The sequence below is a fragment of the Lactuca sativa genome, chromosome 6 (genome assembly GCF_002870075.4).
Source record: "Lactuca sativa cultivar Salinas chromosome 6, Lsat_Salinas_v11, whole genome shotgun sequence".
Taxonomy (NCBI): Eukaryota; Viridiplantae; Streptophyta; class Magnoliopsida; order Asterales; family Asteraceae; genus Lactuca; species Lactuca sativa.
This window is the reverse complement of record NC_056628.2, coordinates 61786949-61804443: the sequence shown is the minus strand read 5'-3', so window position 1 is coordinate 61804443 and position 17495 is coordinate 61786949. Positions and strand designations below refer to the sequence as shown.

The 17495-nt window shown below is 35.8% G+C and overlaps 2 protein-coding genes across 2 annotated transcripts; both read left to right on the top strand.

Moving 5' to 3' along the window:
* Nucleotides 1-1122: 1122 nt before the first annotated feature.
* LOC128126797 (receptor-like protein EIX1) lies at nt 1123-2390 on the top strand. The gene is made up of 2 exons (XM_052764922.1): nt 1123-2272; nt 2383-2390. Exons 1-2 carry the CDS (start codon nt 1123-1125, stop codon nt 2388-2390), a joined length of 1158 nt encoding a protein of 385 aa, XP_052620882.1.
* On the top strand, nt 2294-4052 carry LOC128126701 (receptor-like protein EIX2). Its single transcript, XM_052764641.1, has one exon. The coding sequence runs from the start codon at nt 2427-2429 to the stop codon at nt 3924-3926; it is 1500 nt and encodes a 499-aa protein (XP_052620601.1). The 5' UTR covers nt 2294-2426; the 3' UTR covers nt 3927-4052.
* The last annotated feature ends 13443 nt before the right edge of the window (nt 4053-17495 follow it).

The window sequence follows — 17495 nt, the reverse complement described above, 5'->3', positions numbered from 1 at the left end:
CAAAATGTATTGTAAGAAAAAAGTATTTTATAAGCTTTATGATTTATGTTTTGACCAAAGTCGGTACATACATATTTGGGGCCCGAGAGAAAAACAAAATAAAGTGCCCTTGAATACATCCAAAACTCACTTTTAAATTTGAGCCAAGTTAAGTATAATATTGTTGTTAATGAGCAAGGTATTTAACTTTTTTTGACTAACCGAACTACACATTATTTTTATTATAGAAACAAAATTTATTAATAAACGGTTTAATAAATCGAACTAAAATATTGTATTTTTTTTGCTAAATTATTCTTTTCTTTATAAAAATATGTTTATGTATAAATGACTTCCAACAAAATGTAACTTGTATACAATCTTTATTATTCTTTTAAATATGTTTTTTTTGCTACCGTTGTCATCTTCTTGGTTTTCCGTCTGGTAAATAATTGGCCATCACTAAACTCAACGCATTTCTCTCTTCATCCCTGTTCTCTATTTTTTTTTTTTTTTTTTTTTTTTCTGTTGAATAACGTTTCTTTTGATTTTGTTTGAATTTTTTTTCGTTTCTGTTGAATAGTGGGTTTATGTTTCTGTTCGAAAATTTTGAATTAATTGATATGATAAATTAGATATATGTTTCTGCTAAAACTTTTCTAATTGATTTCATAAAAATACTCTTAGGATAGCATAAACAGAAATTGTTTAACAATGGAATGAGAATACTAGATTTATGAAATAGTTGTTATTAAATTGGGGGTCAGTTCAATGTTTGCGTTTACATTCTTATATGTTTGTATTTAATACAGGTTATGGTCAACATCACTTAAAAGTCTTTGAAAATATCACAAAGATCGGATAAGATATAGATAATATATGCAAATAGTCAAGACTTGCAAGTCTTTGAACGACTAATTTGAGACATTTATTTCAAATCTTCATCTTTGATTTTTTCTTATAGTTTGGTTCTAATTTCATGGGAATTAAATATTGTATCCCCGACACAATTAATTCAAGGCCACCCGTTTAGAATCAGTTATGCTCACAGTTGAGACTATATAAACACTCACGGGTGCAGTTCATATAGGCAGGCATCATTACAAACCAAAAATCACCAAGATTTTCATTTTTAATTAAATTATGAATCTTTGTGCTTCTATAGTTTTCTCACTTTTCTTGGTACTCCTTGTGACTGCAACTACCAGCCAATTGGTAGCAGTGGGAGAAGGAGGAGATGATAGAAATGGTGTTAATATGAAAAAGTGTTTGGATAATGAGAGACTTGCGCTCCTTCTCTTCAAAGCTCCCCTTCACGACACTTATGATACTCTCTCTACATGGAGATCTGACCAACATGACTGCTGTAAATGGAGTGGAGTTGAGTGCAGCAACCAAACTGGTCATGTCACAAAGCTTGAACTCAACAACTTCTTTTCACAGGATGGTCTTGGAGGTGAGATTAGCCATTCCTTGCTTAACTTAACCTACTTGAATCATCTTGATCTTTCCTTCAATTTTTTCAATGGAACCATTCCCACTTTCATTGGTTCTTTGACTCGATTAAGGTACCTTTCCCTTTCTTACAATTCTTTTCATGGAGCTATTCCCAGGTCCATTGGTTACTTGACCCAGTTAAGGTACCTTTCCCTTTCCAGTAACTCTCTTTATGGAACCATTCCTTCACAGTTTGGAAACCTCACCAACTTGCAATACCTTCATCTTGATTCTGCTGGAAGGTGTAGAGTTGAAAAGGTAGAGTGGTTGTCTCATCTCTCTCATTTGGAGGATCTGAGAATGGATGGGATTTCCCTTGCGAATGCAAATAATTGGGTAGGTGTAATTTCGAGTCTCCCAGAACTGTTGAGTTTAAGTTTAGGGAGATGTGAGCTGTCACAGGTCATGTATCCATATTCTTCTTTTCTCAACTCTTCTTCTTCTTCATCTATTCATACCCTTTATCTCAGTGACAACAATCTCACATCATCCATGTATCGTTGGTTGCTCCCATTAACCAGCGATAAGCTTAATGGACTTTATCTCTATGACAATATGTTAGATGGGATACCCAAATATCTTGGTAACCTCTGTAGTCTGGAAATTTTATCCTTCTACAACAACTCTGCTGCTGTCAAATTTCCTGATTTTCTCAACAACTTGTCTGGATGCACATCCCTTTCATTACAATGGTTGGATGCTTCTCATAGCCAATTTATAGGATCATTGTCCGATGAGATCCAAAAGTTTTCATCCCTAAAGCTTTTGGACCTGTCTCATAATCACTTAAATGGAAGTATAAGTGAGAAACTGTGGGAACTACCCAGGCTCCGAACTCTTTACCTTTCTTCTAATAATCTTACAGTTCCTTCCCCAGATCACTTGTCAAACATCTCTTATTTTCAGTATCTTGATCTGAGCTCTTGCAAGGTAGGGCCTCGCTTCCCCAAATGGATTCAGACCTCAAAAATCTTACCCGTCTTGATCTTTCCAATACTGGAATTTCAGACACAATTCCTCTGGAGTTTTGGGACATGTGGCCTTCTCAATTAGAATATCTGAATCTCTCTTCCAACAACATTAGCGGGAAAGTACCAGATTTATCATCAAATTTTGCCAAATATTCAGAGATAGATTTGAGTTCCAACAACTTTTATGGTCCAATACCGAATGTTCCTTCCACCTTGTTCTCATTAAATATTTCCAGAAACAAATTTTCTGGGGGAATCTCATTTGTATGCCAAATTGTTGATGGGTTCTTATCATTTCTTGACCTCTCTCATAACTCATTAATCGGACAACTCCCGGACTGTTTGTGGCGTTTCAAAGGACTACAAGTTCTTAATCTTGGACACAACAATCTCTTTGGACGGATTCCTCCCTCTGTTGGATCTTTGATACAACTCCAGGTGTTGTATTTATACAAGAACAACTTCTCTGGAGAATTGCCTTTGTCCTTAAAAAATTGCACGGGTTTAATCTCGTTGAATTTGGGGGCCAACAAGTTTTCTGGTAATGTGCCTGTCTGGATTGGGGAAAACTTATCAGGGTTGTATGTTGTTATCCTAAAATCAAACAACTTCATTGGAACCATCCCTTTACAGTTATGTCAGTTAGGTAATCTTCAAATTGTAGACCTGTCGATGAACAATCTTCATGGAACCATCCCCTCATGTTTGAGTAATCTTACGAGCATGGTTCACCAAGGAGGAGTCTTACAAGATGTATACTTTCAAACAAGTATAAACAATATTGTATATGCATCAGGGATATATGTTGACCATGCAATGATTCAGTGGCAAGGAGGTGAACATGAATTCTTAAGTACTCTGAAATTGGTGAAGAGCATTGACCTGTCAAGCAACAACTTAACAGGACAAATCCCATATCAAATTACCAATCTTTCAGATTTGATTGCCCTGAATTTTTCAATGAATGCTCTATCTGGAGAGATTCCACAGCATATTGGTGAGATGAAAAAGCTTCTAACGGTGGATTTATCCAGAAACAATTTATCAGGGAGGATACCATCAAGCATGTCTCAGATGAGTTTATTGAATGACCTAGATTTGTCATTTAATAACTTGTCTGGAAGAATCCCAACCAGCACTCAACTCCAATCCTTTCAACCATCAAGATACAATGGAAATGCATGTCTATGTGGACCTCCTCTTACCAAAAGTTGTCCTCTAGATGAAGAATCAAAAGTACCACCTCTTATTGGTAAAGGTGAGGGTGATGGGGAAGACACAAATGATGAACTCTGGGGATGGTTTTATACTGGTGTGGGCATTGGTTTTGCTACTGGATTTTGGATAGCATGTGGCGCTTTACTTCTCAACCGTCGAGGGAGACGTGCATTTTTTCAATTTTATGACAGCTTCAAAGATTGGGTTTATGTGAAAGTGGTTGTGTTCATTTCAAGTTTGCAAAAGGCTAGACACACATAGTTTGTCATCTAGTTTTTATTTTTGATTTCTTATTTTCCAGTATGTAATGTAATGTAATTTGGTTGGAGTTTTTAAATCCCCCATATCAATATATTTGCCACCAGCACCATGGGTGGCCATTTCCCCTGTTTTGTATGAAATAATATATCCTAAAAAAATCATACATTCGTAGCATTAAAAAACACAATGAAAATTAAAGGTACACTAAAAAAATTGGAAACCGAACCGGACCATTATGGAAAAAAAGTTAGTTTGATACAAATCAATTTTGTTTGAAACGAACAACCTGTTTAGTAATGGTGTAATGGTAAATCCATTAGATATCATACTTTGGCACTTCCATTATATTTCGCAATGGAAAACGTAATTAGTATCGGTTTTCTGCATCAATGATTCTGAAATAAATGAGCAACTGAAAATTGCACCCCTCCCCCTCCCTCCCTCCCTCCCCCCCCCCCCCCCCCCCCACCCCAAAAAGAAAAGTTATAAATGGAAATTGAAAGCTTAATTTACTCTAGTTTATCATTTCTATTATTGAGTTCTCTATTGTATCTGCAACAAATGGCCTCTATTGTATCTGCAACACATGACCCCAAGATGACTATAGATGAACAAGTTGTTTTAGAAAGAAAAGGTTGAGAATAAAATGTAATAGGTACCGTTTGAGCTTGCACTTTTTGCCCATAATATCACTCTAAGGTTTTCAATAAATAAAAATATACATATTAATTATTCTTTTAGATTAAAATAAATTTAACATTTAATAAAATAAGAATTAAATAAAAGAGCAAGTCCACATGAACGTCATATTAGCACCATATGGTTAGAATGACAAAAATGCAAAAATGGTCCCTGTGGTTTGTCATTTTTCGTGGATATGGTCCAAACCTTTTAAAAATTGGATTTCTGGTCCTTATTGAAAGGTTTGTTTGTGGAACAAGTCCCTGGGGTTAACAGCCGTTTGTTTGTGGCTGTTAAACCCCTCACGTGCATTGCATACGAGGGCATAAATGTCATTTTACTTGAGGGACCATTTTTACAATTCCTGAAATAAACCCGCTTGTTACCGTCTTAGCACCATATTACACACAAAATCACAAAATATTTAGTTATCTCTTCCACTTCCATCTTCTTCGTCATTCGTTTTTAACGCAAAAACCCTAATCAAGATTTGGTCCAAGGTGTTTACTTGTTTTTGCTTTTCAACTGTAAATGGTGTTCGTAATGTGGGCGATTAAGCCAAAAGGTGAGACGTATGACATCACAAATGAATATGGTTAGTTTCACTTATCCTCTGTTTACGAAATTTTGTTAGGTTTCTTGATGATCTGAAGAACAGAGCCAAAAATACAAACATCTGATAATTTCTTACTTAATGTTTTTTGTATCTTGTAGAGCATGTACCAACAATGTTCAGCATAAAGCTACACCATGGTGGAAATTTTACGAAGCTACCAAACACGAAATATGTTAAAGGTGAAGTGCGATATATTGATTTAGTAGACATTGATGAGTTCTCAGTTCATGAACTAGACGCAATGATGCTAGAGCTAGGTTACTCTGTACCCCCAGTAATATATTACTATTTTAGGATTCCTCATGAAGACTTGGATTTTGGCCTCAGAGCTTTAGGGAATGATGATGATGTCTTGAATTTGACTCAGTATATTGGAGATAACAAGGTCATTGAAGTGTATACAGAACATGGACAAACTAATATGCTGACCTATTTTATGTCTCCAAAAGGAAAGCAAAAAGTTATTATTAAGGAGCTCTGTGATGGTGATCTTCCAAAAGAAGCAAATGTACCTCAAGTACCAGCAAAGGATAAAACCCCAATGATAGATGAAGCTAATGATCAAACACAGTTGGCAGGGTATATGTCCTTGATACTCTTTGACAAAGTCCCTACAGAAGTTTCACCACAGTATAGAAGAAATGGAAGGGTGAACTCAATAGTTGGTCAAAGTTCTTGTGCCAAAAAGCTTTGTTTAGTTGAATTGGATGATGTAGTAGAAGATCAAGGTGGTGATCATGCTAAATTGGATGATGTTGTACAAGATCAAGCTGGTGAGAATCCTAAATTAGATGATGTGGTACAAGATCAAGCTGGTGAGCATGCTAACATGGATGATGTGGTTCAAGATCAAGAGGTTGAGCATGCTAACATGGATGATGTGGTACAAGATCAAGGTGGTGACCATGATAACTTTGATTATGATGAATTTCATTATGAGAACTTTTCTCATGATCACTTTGATCCTTTTGATGGAGAACATTATCAACCACCAGAAGATGAGAATGTTGAAGACCATCAGTCTGAACATGAAAAGTCTGCTGACAGTGATGATCTTGGGCAACAATCAGAAGAACAATATGATGAACTTGTTGATGAAGAAAACAATGTATCAGAAGCGGAGGTGGATATGACTGACTTTAACCTCAATCTTGATAAGGATTATGGTTCTGTTCAAATGGATGGGTTTCATAACGGGGTTGGGACAAATGATGAACATGAGGACATAGAAGTCATTGACAATGATAGATGGGATTCTTTAGATGAAGGGTCAGAAGATGAAAGAAAAAGAAGATGTGTTCTTAAAAATCTGGCTAAGGAGAAAAGATGCAGTCTTGGCAATGTCCATAAGGCCAGTTTTTATGTTGGGGAAAAGTTTAAATCAAAGAAAGAATTGAAAGAAAAAATTGACATGCACGCACTAGAAACTAAGAGGAATTTATATTATAAAAAGAATGACAAGCTTAGACTTCGGGCATTGTGTAGAGGTGTAGACCCTGTCATCAATGCAAGTGGGGTGGTGGGCCTTAATACCAAAAATAAAAGCAAGGGCAAAGAGGTAAATTCAGAAAAAGTAAACTGTAGTTGGTTCCTTCATGCTTCTAGGTCAAACACAGAATCTCCCTGGTTTGTAAGGACATTAAATGACAACCATACTTGCCTTCAAAGTAGGAAGATTAGAGCTTACACTGCTACTTTTATATCCAAGAGAATCATGGACCAAATCGACACGAATCCAAGGATTCCTCTTCGAGCATTGCAGGAACAACTTCAAAAGGACTTCGAGGTTGGTGTTTCTATTGACAAAGTATTCAGGGCCAAGGATATTGCAACTAAGATCGTGGAGGGTGACTATACAAAACAATATGAGATCTTGAGGGACTATGTCCTTGAATTGCAAGCAACCAATGTTGACACAACTGTCAAGATTGATGTTTATAGTGAACAAAACCCATCAAACCCAACGAGGAGGTTTAAAAGAATCTACATTTGCTTAGGTCCCCTGAAAAAAGGTTTTAAGGCTGGCCTCAGGGATCTTTTGGGTTTCGATGGTGCACATATGAAAGGACCATTTCCTGGACAGGTTCTAACAGCAGTTGGGTTGGACTCTAACAATGGTATTTACCCCCTTGCTTATGCCATTGTTGAGACAGAGAACAAAAGTAGTTGGGTATGGTTCTTGCAGTGTTTAGGAGAAGACTTGGATCTTGGTTCAAACTCTAACTTTACTTTTATCACAGATCGACAAAAGGTATCTCTTTCTAACTTGTATTATTAATTACTTATTATTATATAAACTAAATACTTAATTATTGTTATTGTTCTAGGGTTTAATACCAGCAATAGCCCAACTATTCCCATGTGTTGAGCACAAGTATTGTCTCAAGCACATACATCAGAACATGAGAGTGAAATGGAAATTGAAAGAGTACAAGGATCATTTATGGAGATGTGCAACTGCAACCACTGTACCTGAATTTGAACATTGCATGAAAGAATTTAGCAACTATGACAAGGAGGCATGTGAATGGCTTAGAAAGATTCCTCCAAAACACTGGGCAAGAAGCCATTTTACAGGTACATAAATTACCATAAATTACTATATGTTAAATGTTTACTTGTACTTAAAACAATATGTTAATTTTTTTAACAGGCAGAGCAATCTCTGATATACTGTTAAACAACCTTTGTGAGGTATTTAACAGCAAGATAATAGAGGGAAGAGATAAGCCAATCATAGGTTGTTTGGAGTATACTAGACAATACCTGATGAAGAGAATCTGTAATGTTATGAACGTGATGGATAAGGCAAAAGGGCCTTTAACACCCACTGCAACAACCATATTGGATGTAAACAAGTCTCATGCATCACATTACATTGCTAGGTGGAATGGGGGTGAGAAATACCAAGTCACTGGGGCATGGCAAGACCAACATGTTGTAGATGTTAGGAACCACACATGTACTTGCAGAAAGTGGGAGCTAATAGGCATCCCATGTAAACATGCCATTTCAACCCTTTATGAAATGACCAAGAACTCAGAGGATGTTGGTGACATTTACAGGTGGGTCAATAAGGTATACTGGTTGGATACATGGAAGAATGCATATTCCTATAAGGTAGAGCCCATAAAAGGAAGAATAATGTGGCCTAAAAGTTTGTGTCCCACCACACTTATCCCTCCAATACATCATAAGCAACCAGGTAGGCCTACAAAGAAGAGGAAGAAAAGTGAGGATGAAAAATTGAGTCAGAGTCAAAGAGGGAGTCAAAGTCAGACTGGTACTCATGGTGTATGTCAGGAAGAAGGCTGTAAAGTGGGTCCTGATGGAGTTCAGAAATTAACAAGGAAATATGTCAGTGTAACATGTGCAAAATGCAAAAACAAAGGTCACAAATCAAGGACATGCAAAGGTCAAGGAGGTGGAAGTTACGTGGAAGTTGAAGATCAAGGTTGTGTTTGTTTTGGCAGATGTTATTTGCTACTTTTGGAAGTGTTTTGATGTTAAACAACTTATGACTTATGGTTATTTTGGTTTTCATTAGTATGATAAGTATTAGAACATATATATATATATATATATATATGGTTGCATATTTTGGGATAATGTAATTGCACTATATGCTTGTAGTCTATTATGTAATTGCAGCCTTGGTTATTATGGTTTTTTGTTATTGTTGTTTATTATAACCATTACAGTCAATTATTCACATTAACCTTTCTTTCACCTTACAAAAACTACAAATAACCTTACAAAAACATAAGCAATTCCATAAAATTCATATTTATATCAGGAAGTCATTTACTACATAAACAACTTACTTTGACCTTACAAACAACTACAAAGAACCTTGGTCAAAGTACCAAAAACCATTAATCCACCAAAAAACCACACTTTTATCGATCTTCAACAAATAAAAACCCACCCCATTGACCTATTACCTAAACCTAAACAGACCTTATGAACAAAATCACAAAAAACACCCATCTAGCCAGCAACATGATCTTTAGAGCTGTGCACCAAGCTTGCATTCGGTTAATATTTCTCAATAGTCCAGGAATAATGACTTTAGACCTTTCACACATAGGGGGATCAACCCATCCGATGAAGCGACAAGCAGAATCCTTCAAAAAGGGGAAAATAACAAATGTTATTTGATTACATATCAAAATGGGTGCAAACGAATTTCTTTACCTTTTGAGGGCAAGCATAGAAACATCTGCCTGGGTTCTTCGGTGTCCATGAGATGAGAGAAGGAAGAACAACTTGAAAGTTGCAGAACAACGTTTGGGGAATAACTTGAACGTTGGGGAAGAATGTTGGGGAAGTCTTTATATATTATTTCAGGAATTGTAAAAATGGTCCCTCAAGTAAAATGACATTTATGCCCTCGTGTGCAATGCACGTGAGGGGTTTAACAGCCACAAACAAACGGCTGTTAACCCCAGGGACTTGTTCCACAAACAAACCTTTCAATAAGGACCAGAAATCCAATTTTTAAAAGGTTTGGACCATATCCACAAAAAATGACAAACCATAGGGACCATTTTTGCATTTTTGTCGGTTAGAATCAAATATACAAAAAGTTTAACCTCATGCCTTCAAGGAATGCTTCCTAGGTTCACTATAAGATGTTTCCAATTGCTCCATTTATATTAATTTTGAAATCCCCAATCTTCATTTCTTTAGGTAACACACTTTTGTTTTTATCAACACTTTCAATCATCCACCCTTTATTTAGGGTTGGTAATTAGTTGGTTTGGTTGAGATCTTTAACACGTTTAACTAAACGGCTTAACCCGTCTAATATATTTAATTAAATGGGTTATGTTAGGGTTAAAATTCTCAATCTGCTTACAACCAGTGAACCTGCTTAAATTTTTTTAATATTATCTTATATATATATATATATATATATATATATATATATATATATATATAGTATTATTATTTAATTGATTATTATAGTTTTGTTATTTTTATTACTCAAAAAATGTGGATTGGTGATCGTTATTGAAAGTTGAGCTGTCTAGCATTTAAAGATTAAACGTGTATAATGTTTTTATGGTTGTAAACACTTGATTTGTGTTTCTACTAGAGACTTATCGTTGTATTATTTTCAAACGTGAACAATTATCGGAGTTTTTAAGTTTTATGTAATTGTGTTTGAAGGCTTAGTTGATTTTCAAGGGTATATTTTTGGAAATTTAAATAAATCAACTCAGGTTCAACCTGCTCATTAAATAGGTTAGGTTGGGGTAAATGAAAGTACATTGCTATTTCTAACATAACTCAAAATCATCAAGTGAACTGATAACTAAGTTCCATCAAGTGACACATCTTCAATAAGAACAATACGACCTCTAATGACCAAAGTAGATTTTTGAAAAACATAGTTGTTGTTTCCATCGATTTCCTTTTAACATCAGAAATGTAACTACCCATTTTGGCTTCCACACAACACGCGACCAAACCTCCACCTCTTGGCCATTAAACACTTGTGGATCATCTATCTTAACACCCTGCTAAAGAAAAGAAACATAAGATTATGATTTAATTATATTTTGATCCATGAGTATATATTTTTTCAATTTTGGTCCCAGAAAGCTTTTATCATTGCATTCTTGGTCCTTATTTGAGGTTCACTTTTAGAATATAGGCCTTTAATGACGCGCAAACTATGACACGCAGTGATTTATGATACGCAAAAGTGCGTACCCTAAAACTATACGTATCGGCCGTTATTGTAACATGTTGTGTCATTATTCCAAGTGAAATGACTATTTTAATCCCCGATCATAGCTGATTTTTCCAATTTTTGTCTTAAAACTATACATATTTTACTTTGAATAGGGCCTGTGTTACTCCTTTAGTTTGAATAGAGACCAATGATTAGAGCTTATTTTTCCATCTTACAATTTTGGTCCTTATTTGAGGTTATTTTAACATTTTATTCCCTGATTATAGCTAATTTTTGCAATATACCCTAAAATATGCAATCAGAACCAAATGTTTACTCCTTTACTACCAACCCTCCTTCAAATTGAATTATCTTATTACTATCTTTCCTTCATTTGTCATTTAGTATAAGAAAAAAGCCACTAAAAATATACATCTCTTAGGTGTTCCCGATTGTCCAATCAAAATATAATAAAGGCTACAAAATTTCTAAAAAATGCAAACAAAAAAATAATACAAAAATTATATGACATTTATAATGGGCTAATGCAGACAGATACAAAGTAATATAGATATTATATGTGCAGAAAGTTTAACCTCTCATGGCATTAAGGAGTGCTTTTCACATTGAGTGTAGGATTTTTTTTTCCAACTGCTCCACCTTGTTTATTTTAAAACCATGATCCTCACTTCTTCAAACAATGTGTTATTGTCTTTGTCAACACTTTCAAATGTCCACCATATATAATGTTGTTAAGATTAATGCGATCAATATCAATGTACTTTCATTTATATGTTATTATAGCGTTATACTTCGATTTCTTTCTATTAGAATCTTGTTGTTTCAATTGTATAGTTAGGAAGGGTTGAGCCAAATGTATAATGTTATTGGGCTAAATGTAAGAAATAGCAATATAATTTCATTTATTTGATTATTATGGCATCTCATTTTCATTTCTTTCTATTACAACATCACACAACACCACTTTCATTTCTTTCTATTGCCTACCCTTTATTTTGCACCTCTCCTCCCACTTTCACCTGACACAAAAACAAAAATTGTATTGGGCTGAATGTAAGAAATAGTTTCAATGTTTCTTATACATGCAATGTACTTTAAAGGACAATGATGTAATAGGAAGAAATCAAAGTATGTTGCTATTTCTAACATACCTCTGCATCATCAACTGAATCGATAACTTGTTGGATTAGTGTCTAAGCCCGAAACTATATTTGGTATGAACTTGAACCGGTTGTGCATGGTCCTTTTGGGTTGCCTTCACCAAAACAACTTGACAAGGTAATTTATGGAGAGAGAGGAAATTATGATTTATTAATATATTATGTGATTAATATATTAAAAGGGAAATCATATTATTTAATTAATATTAGTCATAAATTAATTTGGTGGCCAAAAGAGATTAATTAAATATAGGGGCTTAAACTGTCAAATGCGTGATAGTTGGTTTTTGGGTTGGGAAACCTAATGGATTAAAGGGTGAACGAAATTATGATGAAAATCATAATTTCATCCATAGGCCTTATTCCAGAAGATTCCATGGGCTGCTTGGTGATTAAGCTGTCCATTAGGGTTTTTGACTAAAACCCTAGAAACCTACAGTTGAAATAGAGACCCCTACATGCAGTTTTCGGCCACTTGATTCCAAGGAAACCCTAGGGCCGATTTTTAGCGTCTCTTCCCTCTCTCATATTGACTTCTTGCTTGTGTGGTGTTTGTAAGCCATTAGAGGAGTTACACTTGTGACTCTAAGCTCCAAGAAGAAGAAGATCCAAGATTTTTGAAGAGGTAAACATCTAGATCTGGTATATATTGATATTTTCGAAATATGTATTCTACATTAGGGTTTGTAAGTCTTGGATACAATGCATGTACAATAGAGAAACCTAGATCCAAGCATTAGGGTTTGCATGAGCACATAGGAAAGTTCTTGTGTGTAAAACCCATTAGTGTTATCAGAGACTGGTTTGGTTTCTATTGTATTGATGCCTAGTTTATTTGTTCAAGCTTTAAAATCGTTTTTTTATTGCAAACTGCCTGATAAACTCGACGAGCAGGTTGAACTCGACGAGTTCCAAGGTGGACTCGAGGAGTTTAGCTGTCAGACAGAAAGATTTTCGGGATTTATTGCTGTTTTGCTGATGGATAAATGCCAAAGTTGTTTTTTAATGATAAAATCCGAATTTTATTGTGTTTAAATGATTATCCTTACCAAAACAAAAGATAATTTTAAATCATTTGAATAATAGTTTCTTTATATGATAAATGTTGATTGTTTAAATTATTTGGTAATTATCTTATGAATAACATTGGATGAGGTCATATATAGATAATCACAAAATTAATTGTTTAATTTATATTATTTGTTATTTGATCCTTTGTGTTTTGAAAAGTTCAAAACTTGTCCTCAAGTTTTGGAATTTAAATTTTTGATTAAAAGTTTAATTTTGAATTATTTAAATTTCAAACCCTTAGAATTTTACAAGTTTAAAATTCAAACCTTATACTTTATTTATTATAAGATTAATACACACACACACACACACACATATATATATATATATATATATATATATATATATATATGTATAAGAATAAGCTACTTTTATCGCTAGTAGGCCTCATTCATGAAGCCGGTCTATAAGGGGGGTATAAGGTTGCTACCTATAAAATGGTGCTTAATGGGTGTCCACTCTCAGCCACCGCTTCCTTGATTGGTGGAGGGTCGTTAGCCGAACGGATATGATAGGGCATTTAATTCCTCATTATAAGTATAATGAATATTACAAGTAACTAAACGTTTTTCAAATTCCCAATCTTAGTTACTTTAGGGTAAAATGTGAAAATGACGTTATTCCATGGAATTACGCTTCGTACCCTTATCAAACGTTAGTTCAGCATGTGTGGTTAACCGACACACTAATTTGGGGTTGACATTAGTTGCGAAGGGTGGCTCAATGTTTATCATAGATCAATGGAATGTGTGTGGCTAACCGACATATTGATTAGGTGATAGTGACATTGAGTGCACCATGTTGATTCGCATGGTTATTCACACCTTGTTTGTGATCCTCGGTATCCTAGTCACAAAATTGAAGGGCACATCGAGATTGAAACATGCCATTGAAAAGTTCAATGAATCTCAAAGATCTAGGAGTTTTTCATAAAACATTTAAAACATAATCTTCTTTTGTTTTTCATGGTGGAAAATTAGTGAATCGTCATTCACTTACCTTCAGATTATTTGCTTTTAGATTACGACATCTCTTTTCTAAGTTGTAAATAATGTTGTTGGATCCTAGCCCTAATTTCTCATTTTAGTGATTAATTGGGGATTCATTCTAATCAAACTTGTCCTTTTCTATTTTCAGATGTCTAACGCAAACAAGAACAACGCTCCTGCGGCTAATGGTGATTCTTACTCATGAATTTGTGTGGGAAAGTGATCTTTAATGGCAACAACTTCAACGAGTGGATCCGAAACATTCGGATGATCACTCGCTACGAGGACAAGGAGTATGTCCTCGACGAGAAGCTTGAAAAGATCAATCCAGACATTGCCACTCCTGAAGAAATTGTTGCCTTTGAGGCACATGAGCGTGATACTACGAAGGTTCATTGCATCATGCTCGCGACTATGAATGCAAAACTCTAAAAGTCCTACGAGGACATGTATCCATTCGAGATACATCAAGATTTAATGGATAGGTACCACCAAAGCATGAGGCAAGAGCGCTATGAGATCATCACTAACATGATGACCGCTAGGATGGGGAGTGGAGAATCCCTAACCTCGCATTTGCAGAAGATGCAGAGGTATGTTGATCATCTTCTAAAGTTAATTGTTAACTTTGATGAGGATTTGGCTATCAACATCATCCTCCACTCCTTGACTTCGTGCTACAAATACTTCAGAATGACATACCACATGAACAAAGAGGAGGTCACTTTGAGCAAGCTTCAAGGGTTGTTGAGAACTGCTGAGAGCAACCTAAAGGATAAATCTATTGCATCTATTCCTACTGAATCGGTCCCTATATTAGCAATTGGGCAAGGAAAGTGTAAGAAGAGGAAGGCTCCTTCTAAGAGCCACCAAAATAGGAAGTCCCAAGATGGTTCCTCTTCTAGTGGGACCAAAGTTGGTTCTGCTAAACCATCTTCTGTCCCTAAGGATGTAGAGTGCTTTTACTGCCATGAGAAGGGCCACTGGAAACGAAGTTGCCCAAAATATTTGCAAGATATTAAGGATGGGAAGATAAAGCCCACTTTCGCAGGTATGTATTCAATTAAATCTAATAACTCATCACTTGCTACTTCATGGGTTCTTGATACTGGATGTGGTTTCCACATTTGTTCTGATTTGTAGGGCCTAAGAAAAGGTAGGGAAGTGGAGCATGGAACGATAAACTTGGTCATGGGAAACAGAAGATCGTCACCAGTTACTAAGATCGGAGTTTATTCCTTAGTGTTGAGTAATGGGTTAGGTTTAGATTTAAATAATTGTTGCTATTCGCCAGACATGGCAAGGAACATCATTTCTTTTCATGGATTATATAGACAAGGGTTTTGATATTCATTTGACAATATAATTGGTTCTATTAATGTTTATCTTGATGGTGTTTTCTATTTTAATGCACTACCTTGTAATGGAATATATGAATTTGTGTTTGTTGTGGACAACTTAGGAAATGATGTGTTGAATATTGATTCGTCCAATAGTTTGGACAAATCATACTTGTGGCATTGTCGCCTTGGCCATGTCAACAAGAAATGAATAGCCCAACTCCAAAAGGATGGAGTGTTGGAGTCATTCGACCTTAGGGACGATGACACATGTGAGTCTTGTTTACTTGGGAAGATGACCAAGTCACCCTTTACTGGCACTTGTTCAAAGGGTGAGGGTCTATTGGATCTCATACACACAAATGTTTGTGGGCCCTTTAGATCCACCACAAGGGATGCTTGCCGCTTCTACATGACTTATACAGATGATTATAGCAAATATGAATATATATACTTAATAAAGCAAAAGTCAGAAACCTTTGAAAAGTTCAAAGAGTTTAAGAATGAAGTGGAGAATCAGCTGGGCAGGAAAATCAAGATGCTTCGATCTGATCGAGAAGGAGAGTACCTAAGTCTTGAGTTTCACGACTATCTAAAGGAATGTAGAATTGTTTCGCAATTGACGCCTCCTAGGACGCCACAATTGAACGGTGTGGCTGAGAGATGTAATCGGACCTTGTTGGACATGGTTCATTCTATGATGAGTCGGACTTCGTTACTAATAGCTTTATGGGGGTATGCCTTAGAGACTGCTACCCATATCCTTAACCTAGTTCCCATGAAGAAGGTTGCCAAAACACCTCACGAGATGTGGACAGGGAAAGCTCCCTCGTTGGCACATATCAAGGTTTGGGGTTGCGAGGCTTTCGTAAGACGAGAGACTCACGACAAGCTCAAACCTCGTAATGAGTGATGTATTTTCATCGGCTACCCGCAAACATCCTTCGGATATCTCTTCTATAGACCGAGTGACAATGTTGTCTTCGTTGCAAGGAGAGGGGTTCTCCTAGAGAGAGAACTCATAGGCCAAGGGTACAGTGGGAGGAAAATCGATCTTGAAGAGCTTCATGAGTCGAGTGATGAAGGAACCTCTAACACTGGCGATCAACCTGAGTAGGAATCTCCTATTGAACCTGTTGACGAGTAATTACCTCTTAGACATTCAAGTAGGGCTAGTGTTCCACCCCAGTTTTATGGATTCCATATTACTACTGAAGGGGATACATTTATTAGTGATAGTACACTAGTAAATTTGGATGAACCTAGCAACTACAAGGAAGCCATGGCAGGCCCGAAGTCTGCTAAATGGAAAGAAGCAATGGACAGTGAGATTCAGTCTATGTACGACAACCAAGTTTGGAATTTGTTTGATAATGTACCATGTCGTAAGACGGTCGGGTGCAAATGGATCTTTAAGAAGAAGACGGACATGGATGGGAAAGTACACACTTATAAAGCACGATTGGTTGCGAAGGGATTTACACAAACTCCAGGGGTTGACTATGATGAGACCTTTTCACCAGTCGCGAAAATAAAGTCTATTAGTGTCACACCCCCAAACCAGGCGGCGGAAACGTTCGGGGGCTGTCGTGACTCAATTGAATACCATAACATTGTATATATATGAAACGTAACAACATTCGTCACCATGCATTAATATAGTACAACCAGTAGAGTTTACATGAAATACATTGTTTAAACATTACATTCCCAAAATAGATTGTTCGATTCGTACATAAATAAACTGCAAGCCATCACTGAATATGATTTCCTTTGATTCACTGGTTCCCTGAGAATACAAGCATTTTGAAAAACGTCAACATATGAAATGTTGGTGAGTTCATAAGTAGTGTTTGAAATCCAATGTTTTGTATTGTTTGAAAACCACCAGAAAATCCGATATTTTCTGAAAATAGTATAGTCAAAAAGGTGTGAAGATCCATAGGTATGTTTGTTTGTTTTCTATACTTGTAAAAATTGTTTATTGAAATTGTATGTATTTCGAATC

Bases quoted from the DNA above. Each gene is read 5' to 3' on its own strand.
- LOC128126701 (XM_052764641.1), top strand. From the start codon at position 2,427: ATGGATTCAGACCTCAAAAATCTTACCCGTCTTGATCTTTCCAATACT.
- LOC128126797 (XM_052764922.1), top strand. From the start codon at position 1,123: ATGAATCTTTGTGCTTCTATAGTTTTCTCACTTTTCTTGGTACTCCTT.